General features: G+C 41.6%; 1 protein-coding gene across 6 annotated transcripts in view; it reads left to right on the top strand.

The window, feature by feature from the left end:
• SLC6A6 (solute carrier family 6 member 6) overlaps positions 1-24,524 on the top strand; it is a 72,882-nt gene that overhangs the window by 16,468 nt on the left and 31,890 nt on the right. For 4 of the 6 annotated variants that reach the window (XM_038410741.2, XM_043519674.1, XM_038410742.2 and 1 more), the window contains 3 exons: positions 13,380-13,619; positions 14,467-14,601; positions 17,312-17,546. In XM_038410741.2, coding sequence (XP_038266669.1) covers positions 13,380-13,619; positions 14,467-14,601; positions 17,312-17,546 — 610 coding nt within the window. Of the gene's footprint in view, positions 1-5,291; positions 5,473-13,379; positions 13,620-14,466; positions 14,602-17,311; positions 17,547-24,524 lie in introns of all 6 variants that reach the window. The other 2 variants (XM_043519673.1, XM_043519672.1) reach the window with 1 other exon arrangement.

The raw sequence follows: 24,524 nt of genomic DNA, 5'->3' as shown, positions 1-24,524 counted from the left end.
TATAGGCACTCACGGCTCGTGCCACTATGCGATGCCTCCCGGCAGCAGATAGAGGTCACACAAGGTAGTTAGTGCTGCACAGAGCAGCTGCTTCTCAGTTCATCTGTTTTTCAGTTCAGCAACTCCAAGCCACAGAGCCTTGGCTATGAAGAGAGGCTTCTCTGAGCTTCAGGAGACAGCAAATTTTCACCGGCCGAATGTACTAACAGAACATTCCTTTTGTCAGAGTAACTTTATTTTAACCTGCCTCAAAGAGGTGCAGAACTACATACAATTTCACTTGTCACTCCAGATAATTTTCAAAGGTATCCACCGCAAAGACGATACCAAAAATCCCCAAACAATTATAAACAGTAAAACATAAGGAGATGCCTTTACTTGACTGTTTCTACTCCAACAGCCCGACTCCTTCCAGGTCTCTGGTTTGTCTGGGGAAAGGTTGTTTATATGGACCACTTATTTCCCATCAGGCCTTGTCAGAAGCTAAATCTACAGATATGGCTGCCATAATGGACTACATTTCCCAGCCTGTTCTGCTTCCCTGGATGTCAGAGAGAAAGGCTGACTGGGAGCTACTAAGAGACAGTCTTGCCCCTCAACCTGGGAGGATAGGATAGGTTTATACTCCAGGAAATAATTTAGCTCCATCTGTTCAGTTATCTGAACTGTACCTTCATAAAGTGAAATTTACAGAGCCCCAGGTTGGGAATATAAAAGCAATATACTGTACAAATAAAGCCATCAGCTGATATCTATCAGAAATGATAGAAAAGATAAAGGATGGAGGAAAATGGTTGAGTTGCTGTGTTTTGTCTACAAATACACAGAAACATGTTCACCCACAAAGACCAACAACAGGGCAACATGTGGACAGCTGAGGGGAGAGACACTGGTATTAGGCTGGCACTGTTGGTATTCTTTGCTCATATCAGAGTTGATCCTGTACTCCTCACTCACACCAAGGTCATTGAGGTCAAGGTGGCACTTTAGTGGACTCTTTCTCTGAGTTTAAAGAGTAGGATCAGGCCCTTTTGTTTGCATGTGGAGCACCTACGCCACTTTCAGAGCGTGGCAAGCAGAAGTGATCTGCATGTTCAGTTTCCTTAGAGAAATTAAATGTTTGCTTTAGGCACTATCTGTTTTTCATATCTCTCGACACAAAACGAGCAGTGCAGCTTTCCTTATATGAAAGCTGTCAAAGCCGTGTGGCTACAAAGAACTGAAGATATGCTTCTGGTTTAAAAATTAATCAAAGTCATGTGATATTTTGGAGAACTAGATGTTTCATGGGATTGGTAGTGAGATAGGAAGACTTACACCTCCAGCGCATTAGTTTAAATCAGGTCAGTAGTGACCAAAATTACTTTCTGTTGGAGGCTATTCAGAGGCCCTATATAAAATGTGTTAATGATCTACCTCCGGTACAGGAATCCCCATCAGAGTTGACATCCATGTAGGGAGTCTCAGCAGAGAATCCAAGCAGTGGATGGGGCATGAAGGCTGAACTACCCCTATATGACTGGATATGATGATCCCTCTGGGTTATAATGGAGGCACACTGATGGTGGTGGGAAATGCAGGGGAAGTTGACACTGAACTGGGCTGGCCCATCCTTAACCATTCAGTACATAAACAAAGCACTTCAGTCTCCAGGCTGTCAGGCCCGCACCTTTCACAAGATGCCTGGAAAAATAAACAGAAATAAAACATTATATGATCTTCATGATTTTGCTTCTTTTATGATGTTTGACAATGAAGAACAGAGTAAACTGCCACCAGCTTATGCAGCCAGTTTATCACTTCTTCTTTTGGCATATTCTCTGTATACCAGTAACCACTGTTAGATTTCATTTCCTATGCAAATCTTGATAAAGTTTAAAATTTCTGTTCAGCTGCTGTTTTCTTGAAGTAAATAAACAACGTTCCCCTTCCCCGCTTTCCAAACCAAATGAAAATCTCTTATTCAAGGACTATGAACTAAGATTGTCTTATAAAGTGCCTTAGAAACATTCTTACCTCAGTAAGAGAACCAAAGATTCTTATCATAGCAGCACTGGCCTGCATCATTTTAAAAGTTGACAACTAATTTGTCTCACTGACTCATATTTCTGTGAACTGCAGAAAGAAATCGAAACAAAACCCCAAAGTAACTCATTCTCATCATTAGAGCCCAGGGCTCAAATTATGCTCAGTGGAACCACATTCACAGTGCAGTTGGGCTCTGGTGTGTTCCTCTACTGTGGCCACAGCTAACATGGCTCAGTTCATGCACACAACAACAGGTTTTCCTGCACAATCTGGTCTCAGTACTATTGGTCAAGTCCAACCTGCTGTGCTGCACAGCCATTTGGTGTTAGTGCATTCTGGGCAAATTTTGGTGCATAGATACCATATTGGTGGTGGAGAAGAGTGATGCTGGGGCCAGGGCATGGATTTTTGTGAACAATGCATTTTGGGATTCCTCCCTCCCACACCAAGATCAGGGCTTTAGGAGGACGAGTTTGCCCAGTACACCGACATAATTAAGACATAATTAACCTACACAATGGAGTCACTATGTTAGAAACCACTTACAATCTGATGGTTATGTTATAAAAGTCCTTATAAGCAGGGTTAGAATAAGTCCTCAAATATTATCTATAACAGGGATCTCAAATTCAAATCACTATGATGGCCACATGAGGACTAGTACCTTGGCCTGAGGGCCGCATCACTGACACCTTTTCATACAAAGATACAAAAGCCCCACTCCCCTTCTCCTGCCCCTGCCCCCACTCCACCCCTTCCATGAGGTCCCACCCCTTCCCCTCCTCTTCCCACCCCTTCTCCGTCCCTATTCCAACCCCTTCACCAAATCCCAGCCCCGGTCCCGCCTCTTGTCTGCCTCCTCCCCTGAGCGCGCCGAAAGTTTGTTTTCCCCCAGAGAGAGAAGGTGGGTGAGGTAATATCTTTTATTGGACCAACTTCTGTTTTCCCCAAACATTTATTCTGATGTATTTGTTTGAAGCATAGGTGCCAATTCCGTGGGTGCTCTGGGGCTGGAGCACCCACGGGGGAAAAATGGTGGTTGCTGATCACCCACTGGTAGCCCCCCATCCCTCCCCCAGCGCCTCCTGCCCGTCGGTGGGCCCCGCCAATCAGCACCTCCCCATGTCTCCCGCTTGCCGCGATCAGCTGTTTTGCAGCATGCAGGAGGCTCTGGGAAGGGAAGGTGAGAGCGAGGACATGGCACTCAGGGGAGGGGGCAGAATTGGGTGGGAAGAGGTGGGGTGGGGGTGGGGACTTGGGGGAAGGGGTGGAGCGGGGGCTGAGAATGGGGCAGAGTCGGAGATTGAGCACCGACCCCCCCCCCCCCCGGCACATTGGAAAGTTGGTGCCTGTGGTTTGAAGTGAGTATTTGGAAAACGTGAAAAAATGTGACCAGCCTTTGAGACTAGCTCATGAGTAAACGATATGGGTAAATGTAGTGACGAATTGAGAATTTGTTGCTAAAGCAAAGCATGTTAGGGGAAAATGAAATTATTCTCAAGGGGAAAAAAAGCTAAAAATAATATATTTGTACATCTCTTTGTATGCTTGCTTCATCCAATGTCTACTTTATTTTTATTCTACACATCTGAGATCTACTCAATATAAAATCATAGCACCAAATGACAGATTGAGACTAATGATTCCATGTATTATTTATGTGATTAATAACGTATTGAATCTATCCTATGAATGTACCAGGCATATAAATACATATATATATATATTTATATGCCTGGTACATTCATAGGATAGATTCAATACGTTATTAATCACATACAAAAAGTCAATAGATACTATACAAAATCTTGGAAATATTCAGGTTCATAAGCTCTCTTTTTTTTGAGAGGTCACATTACATGATCAAGTAAATTTCTTCATAGTCCATACGGTCTAAGTGTTTGTTGATGGTTTTTCAGAGGTTATAGAAAAGGTTAATGCTCAGGCACACTAATGAACTGTAACTTCATTATATAACAGCCCCCTAGAAGCAAAAAACCCAAACCAAACCAAAATTAAAACACTTGCTAGGTTTAGTAGGAAGGTGAATTATTATTTAGTGCAAACAAATCAGTCAAAGGGGAAAAAAAAGAGATTTTAAGGAACAAGACTTGAAGGGTCCTCCTTAACCATACCAACAACATTTGGCAATGCATCCACTGTGCCATGTAAATTGCATGCACACATAAATTTTGTGGGCACAGTCAAGGCACTGCTCTTAAAAATTAGGGACGTTAGGAGGTATGTAGTAATAATGTATTGTACTTTCAAACCTGGAAAATGGGTACATCAGGAGCAGTATAGCAGGGAAAGCAGCAGGAACACGGCGCTCATTTCTAGCTTGTTGACAATCACTAAGCTTTTAGCTAACACACCCAGGGGGTGTTAAATTAGGTTAGTAGTTGGCTTGATGTGAACAAAAACAACTTTTTAATTGGACATTCCCACTACACAGTTACGAGTACTATATACAAAGAGCATAATAGCTGTAATCAGTTCTTCCTACCTCTGCAAACCACCCACCACCATTGCATTACTCCTCTCCCCTATATGGGATTTTCACCTGTGATGGAAGCACCACAAGAAGTCCTGCTGATGAACTCACCTGTACCTGGGTCTGTGGTGCGGCAAACCTATTGGCACGAGAAGACAGTGGCTGAGATTTAGGCCCGTTGGCATGCAAGGATTATTGGCTGTGGCTGTGTGATGCAGAGGAGTAGCAGTCACCCTATGCAGGGATGCTCTGTACCCTATCTGTACCATTGGGAGGGTCTCCATAGCTCCTGGCTGGGGTTCAGGGGAGAGAGAGGTGGGTAGGGGAGAGGCTGGTAGGCCAATGTTCTATGATCTGCAGGGTGTGACCCAAAACAGCTCTGTGTTCACACCCTCTCCACTATTATAATAATCTTTGTACAAAATGTGCCTCATGAGGTATCATTTGGAAACTAGTAAGTCGCTGGTCAATAATATCATGGTGAAATGTAGATAGCTACATTATATGTAAAGTTATGAATTCCCCCATGTGATGTTATTAGCATGTTCAAAACCAGACCGCCCTGCTGAGGCAATAGTTGTTAAACTGTTGGTTAAACAAAGGAATGTGTGTTTACCTCAATTTACATATAAGTAGTAAACAGGCCCATCAAGGTAGCAGGGGGAGGAGATGTCAGGAAACAGAAGGATTTGCATTTCAGCAAACACAAGTGGGGGACAAAAGAGCGTGGAGCTTTCTTCACCACCAGACTCTGTCGCCTTCCTCACAGCTTGAATGAACTTTACTTTGAGGGGTATCCTTTGGAAGAATCCACTTCAAAGATTCACTGGACTATAAAAGAAAGGCACAGAGAACCCCAAGTTAGTTCTTTCACTTAAGAAGACAAAGGCACTCTGGAAGAGATCCTGACGGAGGAGAGGGCCAGTAACCGTCTTGCTGGAAGACTGTGGGTGAGAAAGGGCATTTTGAACAAAGCCTTGAACTAAAACTTGCTAGATTAAGTGTTAGACTTTTAGACGCATGTTTTCACTTTTATTCGCTTGTAACCATTTCTAACTTTCTCTCTTATTCTTGAGACCACTTAAAATCCTGTCTTCATTTGTTAACCATCTTGTTTTACTGTTAATCTAAACCAACAATGCTGTGTTTGTGCTAAAGTGAATATCAACTCCAGTTAATGTGGAAAACTGGTGGGTGTTGTTTCCTTAAAGGAGATTACGGATTTTATTGTTCCTCGGAATGTTACAGGAGAGGGCTGGACAAATCTGAGCACATAGCTCTGGGGAAGTTCAGGACTGGGGGTGTGTTGGGGTTACCTGCTAACATTAACCAAGTCTGGTAAAGACAAAAGTGTGTCTGTGATAACTGCTGGCAGGCTGTTAGATTCATAGTGGGTGAATCAAAAGCTACAGCTTACAGAACAGAAAGAGCATGCTGGCTGTAGGTCGTATCCATTACTGCTCTCCAGTGCCTGTACTAGTGGCCGTGGTTCAAATGAACAGACCTCCTGGTGCAAGACTTCCTCTCCATCCCTGCAATAGTTTCACATGGACCTTTTATTTCAGCCCTAGGGTCTAAGAGGCCTAATACTTCTCCCATTGAAATAAATGGGAGTTTTGCATTGACTTCAATAGGAGCTGGATTGGTTTTCAGCTTTCCCCTCATCTGCCCACATGGGAAATGCTACAGAGCTCTCACTCCCCTCAGTCAATGGTATCAAAATACCTTCCTCCCTTTCCCCAAGTCCCATATAAAAAGGTGACCTCTGACTGCTGAGTATTTTGTTTCTTTAGGCTTCATGATTTGTTTTGAGCAGAACAACACTGCATTAATATACAACCCATTGTATTTTCTTTGTAAACACAGAGTAGCTTTAAGTCTCCCTCCCCATTTTTATCCTCCCATTAGAAAGGCCAAGGGCAGTGGGTTTTTTATGTTCCCCATCTCAACTAATTGTCTGCGGTTTAGTGGTGATCGATTTATTGGTTCAAATAAAGAAGTATAACAGAATGAAAATTCAGAGTATTCTATGATTGCAGATTTTCTATTGCAGCTAGTGTTTCATAATAGGTCTGAGCTGAGACATAGTGCCCATTTACAGCACTTGACGAATATGAACACAAGCACCACATAGAAAAGACATCTGGAAAGAAATAGATGCCTTTTGTCAGGATACAATTGATTAAAAAGAAATTGAAACAAGTCCAGGGCTTTCCTTTTGTAACATACCCCAGCTAAATAAAGGAATATCTGTTACTCCTGGAATTTTCTGCAGCAACTTTTCCAGATGTCAGCCTTCGAAGGAAGAGAAAAGGAATATACCCGTGAAAGAAAAAGGCAAAAAGAGAAGTGAGAGGAGACATGATTTGAAATGGGAAGGAGAAGAGTGAGGGAGAAAAAAGAAAAGAAAGGGAGGATGGATAGATGAATAAATAGACACACACAGAGAGAAAAGAAATCAAGAAAAGAAGATTGAAAAAGGACATAAGTGAGAAAGAAGAGGAGAACGTGAGGGAGACGATAAGAAGGAAAGTTTATATAGAACCTTTAAAGAATATTAGAGAGGCAATACGTTAAATAAATGGAGGATTGATATTTTTCAGAGAATATGGGGGGTATTTTGTCTCATGAAACAAAAAAGGGTTGGGATAGGAGTTAAGGACAATAAATGGAGTCAGGCATTCTCTGGCTATTGCTACAGGCCTCCAGAGTAGCCAGGTAAAGAAGTGGATCAGTATTTCCCCCTTCAGATAAGAAAGACCTGTAAAAAAGATAGAACTTTTATCTGGAGTTATATGTTTTACTCATCTATTGAGTAGGCTAACCACTCTGATATTCTAAGGCAGGAAAGTGACAGACTTCAAAAGTTGCATGGTTTAGAGTTCTGAGCTCCGAGGAAATGAGCCAAATGTAATAAAGATTTTATTTGGGGCCTGATTCTGCTCTTATTGAAATCAGAGTTTTTTCCCTGTTGCCCTCAGGTACAGCAGGAGTTGTGAGCTGGGAATCACAGTGCTATTAATATTGAAATACTCATGTATATAATGATATGAAAATTAAAGGTGGCACAAGCATGCTTGCAGTCTAGGGATGGCTGATTTTGTGAAAATATGAAATGGAGATGGAAACTTAACTTGTTTCACAAATGTACAGAGATCAAATAGAAGCTATGATAAAACCTAAACTGGCAAAGGGCAATCTACTCAAGTAGGAGTATAAAATGAATTATAACGTGATAAACAGAAGGCTTTAAACAGTCTTGTAAGAAGGAACATTACCAGACATAGAAAACACAGCCTGAAGGAAGTTACCATTAGGGAAGCCTCCAAAACAGCAACAAAATCAGCTCCTGAACATCAGCCTGCAGAGAATATTCCAACCCTCAGTAAAAACCATGGGCCAGATTCTGCAGTCATTCTTTAGGCAGAGTTCCCAGTGTCTTCATAGCATGTTGGGGAGTGGGCCTCAGAAAGAAAAAGGCTGAGAACCCCCGCTATAGTGTATTGTTTTCCTTCATAAGGGGTGGGAGAGTGAATCATTATTCTAATGACAGAGTTAGCAGTTATGTAACTACACCAGTGATGATACACTGTGTTGAGCTACCTGACATTACCTGTGGGCATTCTCTGCCTAAGGCTGATCTCTTTTGGAGTTCTCCGCTGAGGGCCAATAGCTAACCAGTAGTAGGAGAGCAGCAACTGAGTCTGTGGTAATCAGATAGTGAGATAGTCTGAGTGAGGCATTTCATGCACCTACCTGACAGGTGGGAGTGGGACTGATGTATGTGGAGTCTGCAGTTGTGCTGCAGATAAAAAAAGGAGCTATTATGCCAATTATGTAGTGTGCATGGAGCATGTAATGATTATGCTGAGAGCCAAAGAGAGAAAAATGCAAAGGGCCACATTTAGCTACTGTATTATATTCTCTTACATTATACCAGCATAAATCCAGATTAACTACAATTGGCTTCAGTGGAGTTAATTGAGTTCACACCAGTGTAAATGAGAACAGAATTAGCCCAGCAAAAGTTGGATTTTTTCCCCTTTTTTGCAGCGAGGTTCTACATATTTGGCTGCAGGCTTGGCTGCGGTTCTTTGTTTATCCATCTAAACTTTAGCAGATCAAGCCAAGTCTTCCTGGAGATAGCCAAGGCTTCATAGAGCGAGCTGCTCTGGAAGGCAGACATGTGTCTCCTGAAAGGCAGACATGTGCTTCAGAGTTGAATCACTCATGTTGGACTTCACGCTTTTATAAGTAGTTTCTTACAGTTTTTCCCTTGGGGGAATTAGAGGGACTGGGATCTCAGAAAGTGCCCCACTATGTGATTCTGTAAAAAATAATCTATCATTCTCTTGTTCTGACCTGAGAAGTGAGCAAGTATTGTTTCAGCATCTCCATCAGGCTATTTGTTTGTTATCCCATAAGAACCTCACCCAGTGGAACATAACTGAAGGAAATGAAACTCCAACCCCATCAATGATACAGACAATGTCTTTCACTAAACAAACTCAGCTTTCTTGACTTTTCCTTGCCAAAGAGAATGGCCTCTGTCCCTTCCCTTACAGACTCTGTTGGCACTTCCTGTAACTGGGAGTGGCTGTGTAGCCACCAGTAGTTGGCAGCTAATGGGATAAAGTCCCACAGTCCCTGAATGTAACATATGACATGGGCTAGAATTGTAGTCACAAGTAGCAACTTAGTGTTAATTCCTATGGCACTGATGGACAGTACGTGCCTGCCAGCCATAAACAGACACTGTATCTTAATGGACAATAGAGACCTTGCCAACACTAGATGAATAGGTTTATAGCAAAAAATGAAATGTTAAAATGAGGGAAATAAAAGATCCAGAGCTGTGCATAGTACAGCTATCAGGTAAGCAATGTACTGTGCCTCACTGTGCAGCTGGTTAAATGCTATAAATGCCTTATAATTAGTTTCAAATCCTGCTGTCTTCACTCTGTGAAATTCTTATTGATGGACTTAAAAACTGAGTGTAGGGCTGAGGGTTTGTCACTGCAAGATAGCAGAAGAGCCAAGATCCATCATCACGTTCCAAGTTATTTTGGATCAGAAAATAACTCAAGACTTGCATTTTCAAAAATGAGACACCCAAAAGGAGTGGACAAGTAGAGCACCCCAAATAAAAGTGCCGTTTCGAAAATGTAGTGCCATGTATTATGAAATAAGTATCCCAAAAGACAGCAATTAGCACTTAGCCTGTAAGCCATTAACTCTAATTACAGGACGGTCAACCATTTCAGAGATGGATAGAATTTATAGAACGCAGCATGCAAAAAATTGGTTAGGTTTGCAAATTCTTAATGAAATTAATTTGCACTTTGGTTGAAATAAACCAACAGCCAGTAAAATTAGATTAGATTAGATTAGCAAACTCACTAAAAATGTAATAAAATAAGAGCTCCATAGAGGAACAGAAGCATTATCTCATTGGAGATCGTTGATCTGTTTAGTCGGTTATCTTGTCTCTAAAAGTGGCCACTACCTGATGCTTCAGAAGAAGGTACCAAAAAACAACCCCCCCCCAAAACAAACAAAAAAAGAAACCATAATGGTCAATGATTATTAAGGCTGGGAGTCTGTCATGGATATCTTGAAAGTCATGGATTCTGTGACTTTTCAGGACTTCCATGACTTCTACAACTGTCAGGTGCAACTGAACCCAGAGCCGCTCTGCCAGCAGTGGCTGCGGCAGTCCCGGGCTGCCCCCATGCCGCTGAGCACCAGTGGATCCCCCAGAGGCCCCAGCACCAGCAGGCACCCCGGAGCCCACCCTCGAGCACCACCAGGTGCCCAGGAGCCCTCCCCCCAGCACCAATAGGCATCCCAGAGCCCCCCCCCAGTATCAGCAGGTGCCTTAGAGCCCCCCAACTGTAGCACCAGCAGGCACCCCAGAGCTCTCATTCCAGAGCAGCAGCCCCCCAGAACACCCAAGATTTAGTCGGATATTTAGTACAAGTCATGCACAGGTCATGGGGCCATGAATTTTTGTTTATTGCCTGTGATCTGTCCATGACTTTTACTAAAAATACTCGTGACTAAATCTTAGCCTTAATGATTATCCAGCACCTTGTTATTCTCTTTCTCCTTCCCCAAGCTCCCCCTACTGTTCACTAGTATGTATATAATAACATACCTTTCTCCTAATGCAAGAGAATACCATAGTGATTAGAACTGCTAAAACAAATGGTTTGTTTTTTTAGCTGTCAGAGCATAGGGAGTTGTTGTTGCAGAGGACCATCTTATAAGAACACTGGCCTTTCAAATGTTTAAGGCACTGGGGCGTGACTGGCCCAGGTTTGACTGGCTCAGACATACATGGTGTACGGAAAGGTTTTCATCTCTATAGGTACACTGATGCATGAACTCAGAATCATGTTCCGATTAAAAACTTCATGTAGAGCTAATGTCAACCCAAACTTCTAAATCTGTTTACAGATCAGAAAGCAGCAAGCAAGTACTAGGCTTACGGCTATCAAATGGCATGATTTTTATTACTGTGCACACATTATAACATGTACCAAGAAAGGAATTACTGTGGCCTGGCATAAATTGCTGGTTTTTTGGGGTCTGATTAAAATGTTTATTTTCAGCATCATAACACAGTCTAAATGTAACAAGCCAGAGTCAGCTGAGGTAATTTGAGTTTCATGCAGAAGAAATTTGACCTAATGTCTGAATTTGGGTTTACCAGTTACTTGCTAACACATTTTGATGAATGCATAGTTTCAAATAGTCTAGTTGTAAAAAACAAAAACCAAAACCATGTTGTTATTCCTAAAATGGTTTAGTTAAGAACTGCTGGATAAAAAAGGCACTTGTATGTAAAATTATGTCATGTTTTATTATTTTCATATGACAATTAATCATTTGCCCTCTATTAAATTAGCTGGTCCCTGTGGTAGAATTTGCTTTTGGTTTTGCATCAGGGTCAGCCATGCCCTCAGATTTTTAATTAACTAACAAACCGTCACACTAGGAAAATGTGTAATTTTATAGGTGCATATAAGAAGTTAACCGAATATAAAAGTTTATTTGCTTTTACTGATGCCAAGTGAAAGCAGTTTCATTGTGAAAATAGAATAAATTGAAGATTATCTTTCAGATCCTATGGTCTGATTAGGAGAAATGGCTTCCCATTCCAGCTTGTTAAGGATAAACCCTCACAATACTTTAGTCAGAGCCAGAGTATGGCAGGCTGTAAATGATACAAGCTTCTAGGAAGAATTAGGGCAGTGGAAAAGATGAATATTACATAAAAAATGTGAGAGTACCGTGCATTCCAGCAGAAGACATCAGAGTGCAATCTGTATTTCATTTGGTCTAGGTTGGACTTGCCCATTGAGAGGAGTGAAGGAGATTCAGAGATGCGTGCATCGAGTGAGCAGCAGCAACCTGAGAAACTCTGTCCCATAGCAAGCAGAATCCCTTAGGGCAGGGGTAGTCAGTTATTTTTTGTCAAGGTCCAAATTGCTTGATTAAGGTATAGTCAAGGTCCAGACTCCAGAGAAACATTTTTCACACAGCAATAACAACAAGGACAATAAAAAGATTTCGTGGGCCATTCAAAAGCGCTGGGCAGTCTGGATTTGGCCCGCAGTCAGCCTGTTAACTACCTCTGCCATCGGGGGTGCTGAGGCTCAGCACCATCACTTACTGATGCAGCATGTGTTCTCTATACACGCGCTGCCTGAAGCTAGTCAGCACACAAGGACTGTACATCTTTTACACCTCCTAAATCTGGCAGATCACACCCTCTTAGAGCAGTGAGGTGCCAGTGCCAATGTACGCAGCCTTTCAGTGCTTGTTGGCCTGATCCCATGCTCAGTGTTGTCAGTGGAGTCTTTGAGTCAGTGGAGTGTTGGCATGGGTGAAAGTAACTTAAGGGACTTACCAGTACGCAGGGTGGCCAGGGTCCTGAGAAAAGGGGGGTGGGGGTGGATCTGGGCCCCTGCAAGGGGCGGGGCCTTGGGCGGAAAGGGTGGGGCTGGGGCCAGACTCCCCCAGCAAGCCCTTCAGTGCTGCCCGGCCCGCGCTGCCCGGGGCTCCAGCCTCGATTTAAAGGGCCTGGGGCTCCAGCTGCTGGCATGGTAGCAGTAGTGGCGGTCAGGAGCCCTGGACCTTTTAAATCATGGTCGGAGCCCTGGGTTAGCAGTAGCTGGGAGCCCCGGGGCCTTTTAAATTGCCACCGGAGCCCCAGGGCTCCCAGCTACCGCCGCCACTACCACAGCAAGCCCTTTACTGCTGGAGCCCTCGGGTACTGGCACTGGCCAGGAACCCAGGGCTCTGGTGGCAATTTAAAGGGCCCAGGTCTCCAGCCACTGGTGTAGTAGCAGTAGCAGTGGTTGGGAGCCCCGAGCCCTTTAAATCACTGCCGGAGCCCCGGGGTAGCGGCGGCCGGAAGCCCTGAGGCTCTGGTGGCGATTTAAAGGACAAGGCGCTCCAGCTGCTGCTGGGAGCCCCGGGCCGTTTTAAATTGTCGGGCCCCGGGGAAGCTGCCCCTTTTGCCCCCCACCCATCAGCGGCCCTGCCGGTATGGTTGGCTGTGTACTGGCCCTTACTGGTACGCCATACTGGACCGTACTGGCTTACTTTCACCTCTAAGTGTTGGATCAAGCACAGGAAATGTTTGCATCGTATTCTGACAAGGTCCTGCAAAAGTAGAGACTTCTGTGTACTTTTTGAGGCCTATTTGTATCCTGGTCACTAAAGGAAATATGTGCGTTAGTAATGGGTGACCTTTAAGGAAACTTAGCTTGGTTAAACAAGTTTTGTATGGTTGGAGTTCTCCCAATAATGTCTGTTTAATAAATTCATGCTACTTTTTTCTCTTTAGAAACCAGAAACATGGCAACAAAGGAGAAGCTTCTGTGTTTGAAAGATTTCCACAAGGACATCCTCAAACCTTCCCCTGGCAAGAGCCCTGGGACACGCCCTGAGGATGAGGCAGAGGGGAAGCCACCTCAACGGGAGAAGTGGGCGAGTAAGATTGACTTTCTGCTGTCCGTGGCTGGTGGATTTATTGGTTTAGGCAATGTCTGGCGATTTCCGTATCTCTGCTATAAAAATGGCGGAGGTGAGTGTTTTTCTCTCTCTCTAATTTCTTCTTATTCATCTATCCATTCGTCCCACCATCCATCCTTCCAACACTGTAGCATCGGAGTGCCTCCCACATATTTAAAATCGAAATAACCATAACAATCTCTGTTCTCTTTCCCAAGCTGTAGGGGAAATTGCTTGATTATTTCATAGTTAATATCCAAGCTCTGTTATGAAAATACCCAACAACCTTGAATTTTACTATTATTACAAAAAAGAAAAGGGGTACTTGTGGCACCTTAGAGATTTAGAGCTGTAGCTCACGAAAGCTTATGCTCAAATAAATTTGTTAGTCTCTAAGGTGCCACAAGTACTCCTTTTCTTTTTTGCGAATACAGACTAACACGGCTGCTACTCTGAAACCTACTATTATTACAGTTGAACTTCACTTTTAACTTAAAAATAAATATATACATTAATTATATAGATCAATATTCTCAGTGTAAATGTAGAATAACTCCAATTAATGGCGCTACTCCAAATGTATAGTGGTGTAGCTAAGACAAGACTTGAAGTGAACACTTCTTTTGGGTTTTAAAATAAAAATACTGCTTTAGCTTAAATGAAATGAAAGTATATCTAATCCTCATCATTTTTATAGACGTTCACTTTAAAAAGAAATGAAAATGCCCTTTCACTTTGGCTTGTAACCATTCTATTTTTAATCTTCGAACAGGAGCAATAATCCCAGAAAAGTAAAATTGTTATGTGTGTACAGAAGGGTATCAAATTTGTTTCTTTGTTACATATATCTACTGCAGATGTGTATTATTCTTCATTTTGAATTCTCTTAATCTCTTTTGTACATCGTGTTTTCTCTACAGGTGCATTTCTTATACCTTATTTCATTTTCCTGTTTGGGGGAGGTCTTCCTGTGTTTTTTCTGGAGGTGGCGCTAGGACAGTATACCTCTGAAGGAGGAATTACATGCTGGGAAAAGATCTGCCCTATTTTCACTGGTTAGTTATTTTCCTGCCATATCACGGACATAGTTAATGAATGTAATGACATGTTAGTGCTAGTTGGAATTTTTCAAAACAGCTGTGCTAGATGCACTGATGGTGTTATTAATGTTATTAACAGGTAATTTCCATTTTGGCAACTAGTCCTACAAAGTGCAGAATGCCTTTGACTCCCATTTTTATAACACCAAGGCCCCGGTTCATCAAAGCCCTGAAACATGTGCCTCACATTGCTACTGCGGGGTTTATGCATAAATTGAACTGCCTTGCTAAATAAGGATGGGATTACTCAGGTGCTTAGCACTGTGAATGTGTTTAAGTGTTTTGCTGAGTTGAGACTGAATACACTATGGGGGGAATTCACCCCTGGGCAGAGGGCCACCATAAGGTATATGCACCATGTAAGCTGCACTTAAATCCTCAGATATTAGGGTCTGATCCTAGAAAGGGACTCACATTGATTTCAGTGGTCTTTGGATCAGGTCTCTAAGGTACACCCTTGATGTGGTTTATTGCTTAAAAAACGGGGCAAATATATTTCCTTCCTGTCCATCAGCGCTATTTGTTGTAGTAGCTGACTATATGATATTGGTTCCTGGAAAGGTAGAAGTCTGAGAGTATAAAAGAGAAATCAAAGTATTAATTTTTGTTGCTGTCGTCTTGTTAAATGACAGAAGTGCCAATAAATAAGAAAGAAATTGCATGTTGTGCACTAAATAGGCCCATAGCAAGAAGCTGTGCAACCTGTGAGAAAGAGAGAGGTCATTTCACATTGTGTTGACGAAAGTTGGAGACGGTAGTGTTCCTTTGAAATACTAAGTGATCACACTCTTTTCCATAGTCTCATATCTTTTGCGAAAGTGCCTTTCCAAATATTATCCTGGGCTGAAAACCAAACTCTTTTTGCCATGCAAAATCTTGCCATTGGCATCACAGTTATATTATATGCACAGTGCGAATTTGAATGGCTTTCTGTGGAAAGATTCAGGCATAGAGCTTTTGCAATAATTAGATCAGACTGTGAAAAACAACTCTGGTTGCTCCATATTATTATTAAAGGGTATTTGCCAACAAATGAAGAAACACTTGCCGTTCACAAGAATTGTGCGAATGCCACTCTGAAATGTAATGGGAATATAAAATTAAAAGCAGGTTACCAAAATCCTTTAGAATCCCTAACTGCATCCCACACATCGACTGGCTTCAGAGAGACACTGGGAAATGAACTGACACATTAGAATTAACCCCCATTAATTATGATAAATAAAACACTGGATAGAGATGCACTACTTTCCTTTTCAAAATTTAAGTGGGAATGGGCACCTTAAATTGATTTAGGCCTTGATTCTGCCACCCTTACTGATACTGAGCAATATCTTACTCCTTGAAGTGAATGGAACTACCTAAGTAAGTAAGATCGTATCCAATGGGCCAAATTCTCAGCTGTTAAACCAAAGTCAGTGGAATTATCCTGATTTACACCCCTTTCTTTTCTCCCCCTCCTCTCACTAGGCCATAGGGTGGGGGGAGAAGTGAATGCTCTTGGTTTAAATAAAAATCCCCTTGGCTCCCTGGAAAAGGAAATTTATGGTTCTAATAATATGGCTAAGTGTATGTTCTGACTGAACTGTAGAATAGATAATACATTCTATGGGGAGGGGGTTGTACTCAGCACAAAATTATTGGCTGTGGAGAATCACATTGTAATATGGCTTAAGGCTGTGCAATATAAGGCAGCTCTGCCAGGTGTTGACACAGTATATCAATAAGCACCTTTCATATAAACCTATTTATTTAATTTAATTAAATTAATTTATTTATTTTACAAACTATTGTAAGTTTTGTTGGGAAAAAAGGTTTTCTTGCTCCCATTCCTAACTGGAACTTTAGCTTCAGAAAGCCCTTCAAAATTCTAAATACTAGTGGTCAAAAGGTATCAGAAGAAGGATCTGAATGCAGACCTTTTGTTTCTTACTTTAAATAAAGAGACTGTTTCTCCTCTGACGCAGAGGTATCAATCAGAAGTAATGGCAATGAGATTATGGTGGTGTGAGAGGAGTCAGACCCACAGAATAGTTTTGGTATTTAATTCTGCCAGAGCTGCATTCCTTCACCTCCCTGATTGCCATTTTAAGTTGTGGAGGACGTGGCCTTATCTGCCCATGACCCTGTGTTTAAAAGCAAACAAAGGACATTTTTTATTGTGAAGTATTGATAGCAGAGTTAAACATTGATCTCATTAGCAATAACAAGCACAAATAGCATACTTTCTTTGCAAAAGAGAAATGGGTGCATAGATTACGGCTTTCACTTCACTCGCTTTGGAATTTTTCAAAAAGAAAAGGAGTACTTGTGGCACCTTAGAGACTAACAAATTTATTTGAGCATAAGCTTTCGTGAGCTACAGCTCACTTCATCGGATGCATTTTTAAATACTCATCTTATTTTGCACATACACTGAACCTGCCCAAGGACCTCATTAATACCGCTGCAACCACTGGTGCTAGTGACAATCAATAACGGTAGCATGGTTATGCTTTAGTTGCGTGTGCTGTTTAATGAGATTGAGTTTTCAATAGTGATATATCGTACACCAGGATTTAAATCCATGGAGTATTAAAAAATAGCTTTAAATGTCTGGGATTTCATAGTGTTGGAAAGATAAGTGACCATTATGTATGTGTTTTATTTATTTATTTTGTATTAGGAATTGGTTATGCTTCCATAGTGATTGTGTCCCTTCTGAATGTATACTACATCGTCATCCTGGCTTGGGGAGTGTACTATCTGTTCCAGTCATTTCAGAGCGTCCTACCTTGGTCACTTTGTGGTCAGAAGTGGAACACACCTACTTGCGTGGAAGACACTCTCAGGAAGAACAAAACACTCTGGTTGACACTGAACGTTACAAACTTCACTTCGCCTGTCACAGAGTTTTGGGAGTAAGAATATGCATTGTTATTTTTTAGAGTACTTTATTTAAAGGAAAGAAATCATAAATACAAATAGCTTCTTCTGTTGAAACTCCATGGGGAATTTTAGGTAAGGGAAAATGAATAGATCTAGGTTGGAGGCCTTGCCTATAGCCTGACTGAGTATTTGGTGGCCAGCAATTAGAGAAGGTGCACTGGTGCTGACCCCAAAATGTAGACAACAGGAAGCCAGGGTGCTGAATCAGGGCTATACCCAAGCATAGATAAGGCCACAGTGTCACCTTCTTATAGGGTGACCAGATGTCCTGATTTTATAGGGACAGTCACAGTATTAGGGGCTTTTCCTTATATAGGCGCCTATTACCCCCCAACCCCTGTCCCCAATTTCAACACTTGTTATCTGGTCACCCTACCTTAATGCCCAACGCTACGTGCAGCACTGATCCAGGCCAGTCCTTAGTTTTGTCCCATCCCAGTACTAACAAGACCCAACTGTTCTAGCTTCTGAGATCTTAGCCTGAGGTGCAAAAACCCAACCTCAAAACAAAAATTCAGCCTCAGAAAACGACTTTTAAAGTAACTTTAAGGATCTGACTTAACCCACAAAAGCAAGTGAAAGCGAAAGCTTGTGCTAACAGTATTGTCTTAATTCTTGTGGTACGTGGGTATTGCTGCACACATGAGTGTAAATTCAGACCCTTCTGTAAGGGGTGCAACGCCATGGATTTCACTAAACCCATTGAATTTGACCTATGGCTTAGGAGATAGCTCAGTCTTCTCAGATCCTTGCGAAAACAGAGGACAGCGATCAGAGTTAATGGATAATAAATAGCATGGGTTTTCAATCATACATTTAATTGTGATTTTCTTTGCTTCTGGAGATAAGTGAACATCTAAATATTACATTAAACCTCTTCTTTTTCATTGAAGGTTGTAGGAATGGGAGAGGAGGCACAAAGGCCCAGATCTGCAAAGGTATTTAGGCACCTAATTTAAGAGTTAGATGCCTAAATACCATTGAGTATCTGGGCCAAAAGATATTCATATGTAGTGTATCTAAATGCATAGGTTCACCCAATAGAATACAGCAAGTCCCCAAAAACCTGTCTTGGTTTGAAAGGATTTTGGTTTTCTTTTCTATTGTGAAAAGTACCCATTCATCTCTGGGGTGCGATTCTCTACATCAAATATGAGTTTGGAACATTTCATTTACAAGTACCTTGAGAATAGGGGTTTACAATGGAAACAATGACAGACCATTAACTATGGTTTTGTGAGCACAGCTGTTGTTGCCTTTCCCCCCCCCCTTCCTTGTAAATACACTTTCTAAATGTATAACAAATCACTTACTAACCTGGCAAAGATGCCAGCCATTAACCTGGCAAAGAAAACTGGCAGAGATTTTAAACACTGCCCGGTATTGTACGTTTCTGTGGTCATTTGTCTTGCACCAGCCTAGTGTGTTATCTTGGAGAAGATCTTGCTTTTGCCAAATGCCTGGAGTTTATCAGGCTTAAGCTTTTTATCACAGTTTCTCCTGTGTTTCACATTATAAATTCTGTTTTGCACAATCTGATTTCTGAATGGAGAGGCACCTCTGAAAACAGTGTATTTGCACAGGCATCAAAAATGTGCAGAATAAAAGGGAATACAAAGAAGATCTGTGTGATGTAAGACCCCCATGAGCAGTTTCAGAGATTATTTACTTGCTTGGCTTGCCCCGGTGGTTTATTATTAAGTGTAGCATTTGCTTCTATCCCACGTTGGCTTCTTCAGGCCACTTAAATTCCAGTTTGACTCCTTGAATCAACTTGAACACACTTCTCTATTTTATAAATAAACGTAAGCCAGTTGCTGCACCAGAAATGACATCCACACTGCAAATATTTGGCAGGTGTTAAATTTGGAAAAAGAATCCTAGGAACTGTGCTGAAATTTGTAACCCAAGAGCTGAAGATGAGCCCATAATGTAGAGTAGGTCTTGTATCATCAGATGATTGGTGTAACTGACAGAGTGCATCCTGTATTACCAATTTTTTCAGTGTCATTAGTACTAAGTTTCTGTGCTAAGTGACAGTTACTTTCCAAGATCTGATTTCCTGGGTGGTTGACTGGTCCCTCTGTTTGCTGGACAGACATTCCATATCAAGAAGTCAAAGACCAACTGGAACAGGACAAAAAGCAATCTTCTAATGTGGATAACAAATCAGACTAATCTTCCTCAGCTCTATTAAGCTTATGCTGTCTCACTTTTACATAAGAACATAAGAATAGCCGTATTGAGTCAGTCTAATGGCTATCCAGTTCAGTATCCTGTCTTCTGACAGAGGCCAGTGCCAGATGCTTCAGAGGGAATGAACAGAACAGGACAATCATCAAGTGATCCATCTCCTGTTGTCCAGTTCCAGGTATTGACAGTCAGAAGTTTAGGGACACCCAGAGCATGGGGTTGCAGCCCTGACCATCTTGGCTAGTAGCCATTGATGGACCTATCCTCCTATCTAATTCTTTTTTGAGCCTAATTATACTTTTCTGCACATGCAGAACAAGGATGACTTATGAAAAGTCAATGATTAGAACCCATAGGATATATCTGTACTTGGAGCTGGAGGTGTGTTTCTCAGCTCAAGGAGACCTACTTGTACTAGGTCTGATTGCACTATGACAGCACAGACGGGAGGATGGGCTAACTGCCCCGAGTACATATCTATGGCCTTGGATGGGTACGTATTCAGTGCGGCTAACCCGTCTTGCCATCCATTCTGCTGCAGATTCATTCTATATTTTAAAAAAGGAGTAATTGTGGCACCTTAGAGACTAACAAATTTATTTGAGCATAAGCTTTCGTGAGCTACAGCTCACTTCATCCTTCTTTTTAATCTCCATTCGCCCTCAGCTCCATAAAGCCTTTGATAAAAGGCAATGCTACAAACCAGTTAGGTTTCTCAGGTAAAAATATACCTGCTGCCAGACAGTCTGCCTTCAAAGGCAATGCTACCACTGTTAGTCAGCTATCTCAATAGGCTGGGAGGATCCCAATGCCCAGGAAGAGTTTTACCCTGGAAGGCAGAGCAATACCATCTTGTTAGCCTACCTGCAAAACTTCACTCATCCTTGGGAATAAGATCATCGGCCCTTACCATTTTTATTTTTAAAAGCTTGTGTTATTGCCTTGATCTTAAATATCCCATCACTGAGACCCTGCAGACCCACAACTCTCAGAAAGACATAGTCATGTCTGAATGAAGGAGGGTAGACATAGACTTCTCTCTAGAAACACAATAACATAACATAAGTTAACAATAATTTGTGCTATCAATCTTACTGGTCTTGATGGACTCTTTGGGCCTGAGTTTTAGCAGGACTTCAACAATGCTTCTCCTTGTGCACCTGCATGCCCCCAAAACCACACTTTTTGAGCCTTAACACATGCAAGTGATGTATTTAGCACATGCAGAGTCTAGCATCCATATGGCCCCAAAGTGTGTGCAAATGCAAGTTGTACATGCAATACGTGATTCTGAAAATAAAGCCCTTTTCCTTAGGAGCTAGTCAGCTAGGAAACTTGTTGCCTACAGGACATTTATATTTGCCACTCAGTGCTCAAGCATTAACAGTTGCCACAATGCTTAGAGAAGAGGCTATTATTCTGTGATTGAAGGAATCCACACTGTTTTGTGGTACAGTTAATACCTATTTAATTTTTTGTTTCTGAAACTAACTGCCCTTTCCAGTTTGGGAAATGGATGTGGTTATCTTCATCAGTAGTGCGAGGTAAAGCTGAAAACACACTGGTATAATTGGCCCCACTGATACATTAGCCTCTTCATGCTGAATGACATGTGCCCCTTCCCTGTCCTGCTGGACATACAGTGGAGCCTGACATTTCAGTTCATCTGAATTAACATTCTGTGCAAATCACATGCTTACTTGAGCAGCAGTAAAAGGGGTTAAGCAAATCTGGCTTTATCTCAGGAGACTTACATCTTGCTATCATGTGCTTTAGGTCTTATTTCTTCAGATTTTCTTTTAAAGTTCTGAATTTTAAAGTCTTACAAATGCAGTAATGCGAAAGGGGTGAGAATTATGGGACAGCTCCCATTAAACAAGAGCTCTGATTGTCTGATACTGACCAAATGTTTATAAATGGCTGGTAATCAGCAGACCTTGTTCATCCAAATCCAAGAAAGCCTGTCACATGTTCCTGGCATGTAACCCTGAGGAAAGCAAAACAAAACTAAACAAAATCCGACTTAGTCTTATGTGCCCTTGGAGGCAAACAAGATTTACGAAATTGCTTCTTTCATAGCATTTAGTGAGTTCCTTGTACACCTGATTATAGTACTAGTTGTTATTGCTCGTTCTATGTTAAAAAGCACTTCCTCTCTCTTGGTATGAAAGGTCCTGACTGCATTTATGTGATTAATTGACATGGGACACCCTTCAAGGATTGCCTAATTCTGCTCATTCTATTTTTGTGTACATTCTAGAACCAGTTACAACTCCTGTTATTACATTCTCTGTGTTCCTAGTCCATACTGGCTCTATGAAAAAAAGCCCAAGAATCCATGTTTGATATTGGTCCTACTGGATACATACATATATATAAACGACACAATACATCCTGCAGACTTGATAACGGAGGGAGTAATGGAGGTTTGTCCATATAACCAAAGCTGTTATGCAATACAGCCCTTACTCCACCTAGGAATGAAATTATTAAGGTGTTACAGATGCAGACTGATGTGCTTCTGTGACAGAAATGTGTGGATTTTGGTTGCCTGACATAGCCTAATGCAGACACTGTAGTGGGTGTGCTGAACTGGCTCCTTGAGGTATTCTACCTTTGCAGGGGAGGATGGCTCAAGACAGCCAGGGAGCACATCAAACTGTGCACTTTACTAGTCCTATATAGAAGAGAAACCTACCTGGCTCCTAATAGCAGATTCTGGTCTCCTCCATAGAATGTGGGCCCAGAATCCTGGGTCACATTCTAGGTAAGAGGCCACTTGCTTTTGAATTTATAAGAGAAAAACAAAGAGTGGTTCATGAAACATGCCACATACATTCACAGATCTCCAATTTCCGAAAGGAAAAAGGCTACTCAGTGTTTTCTTGCGCCAAGCCATGTTGGCTGCTTATTAGCATTTTATTCCAAACTGCCTTTCAGCTTAGAAAGTTGGACTTTATTAAAAAAACCCCATGAGAGCTTGAAACTGAACTTTGGTCTCCTTGAAAATTCTTCGTTTTCTTCTCCCACATACTCACATCGGGCCTGATCCTGCTGCTGCTGACTCCAGTGAGTAAGGACTCGCTCATATGAGCAAGGACTGCAGAATTATACAATTGTTTGTTATCATAGGGGTTGCTCCTCATTACTGGGTAGCTATACTGTTTGAGGAGCATCTGTTCTATTGAGTCCCATTAGTTTTTTTCCACAGTACCGAATACACTCAAACAATATTTAAAAAATGTAAAGCATTTAATTCTGAGAACACACACACACATGCTCAAATTATCATAACAATTTTGCAAGCTAATATTAAAAAAGGGAACCATTTTGGGCCTTCTAAACTGGTCAGTTTCTCTTTATTATCAAAAATATATAGCACTTTTAGGTCACTGGTTTTATTAGTTTTTATTGTTTTTTCCATTGGGAACAAAAAACCTTGATACACATTGCAGGGGGAGGGGGGAAGCTTAGCGCATCAGATTGCTATGACCTCGCAGGGTTTGGTAAATGTTTTTATCCTGATGATAATCTGTTTACACTAAACTTGTGTACCTCATCTGTGTGTGCAGACACAGTGACCTGGTGTGCCCCTTGCACTCCTGATAGTGGGTAAAGGATGGCTGCTGACTTTCATCGTTGGGCAAAAAACAAAACTCAGCAGCATTCTTTCATTGAACAAAGTAGTCTGTGGGCAATGTCGTGCAGTTCTGATGCAGCCAAAACTTTCATTGACGACGGCGAAAGTCTTGCATGATGAGGAGTTCAGGATTTGGCCCACTGATTTCAGCAGAGTTTTGCCCAAGTAAGGAATTAGTAAAAAACTGAATCAGGACTTCAGGATTTGGTCCTTTATTGCAGGCAGTGAGTAAAGGTGTGACACAGCCTGTTCATGTTAGAAAAAGTGACAAACATGCCATTTGGAGCATGTACATTGCCAGAGAAAGTAAAGGAAATAGCTTTATTTCAATATTTGTTCTTACCCATGGAAATTGACAAAAGAAAAGTTAATAAAAACTTGTTCGTATGAACCTAGCTGTTCTGATGCTCATGTTTTTGCCTCCCCAGTAGAAATCTGTGTTTATTTTCTAAGTTCAATAACTAAATAATGTTTACCAAATATCCTTGTTCAACTAAACAAGGACCTACTTGTGATGACTTTGACTACCCTTGGCATTCATCAGTAATGTCTGTATGCATCTGAGCCAAGATAAATGGAAAGGGTAACAGAAATTGTGACAAATCCAGGCTCTGCACTGCAAACCAAACTCCTTAATGTGTTAATTTGACACACTGTTGTCTCTGATCCCCATAATGATAGTCATGGTAACAGATTGAAAATTAAAAACTGATGTACTGTGTCCTTTTTGAATAAGTCTGTGTCAGATATTATGGGTGATATTGACATACAAGTACACTATGGCTTCAAGGCTGTTTTGATAGAGATGCCAGTAGAGGTCTGGCTTCCATCTCCATGAAGAACAATTGTAGCAAATAACTTCAACACTTACAACATACTTATATAATCATTAGCTTCCAAAAGGAGCCTTGGTCAAGATGCTGTATCGTATGTTGGTCAGACAAATCCTACAGGCAGCAGACATACCTGGGGCTTAATCCTGCAAACCTTTACTCATATGAGTAATGCTGAGTTAGGCAAGTACATATTCATAAGATTGCAATATTAAAGTGCAGCCAGTCCAGATATTGCCATAAGTAATGTGTGTATAATTGCAGAGCTTGTAAGAAAACTCCTG

The sequence above is a fragment of the Dermochelys coriacea genome, chromosome 7 (genome assembly GCF_009764565.3).
Source record: "Dermochelys coriacea isolate rDerCor1 chromosome 7, rDerCor1.pri.v4, whole genome shotgun sequence".
NCBI lineage: Eukaryota > Metazoa > Chordata > Testudines > Dermochelyidae > Dermochelys > Dermochelys coriacea.
The sequence above is the reverse complement of the archived record's forward strand: the minus strand, read 5'-3'. Positions and strand labels throughout refer to the sequence as shown.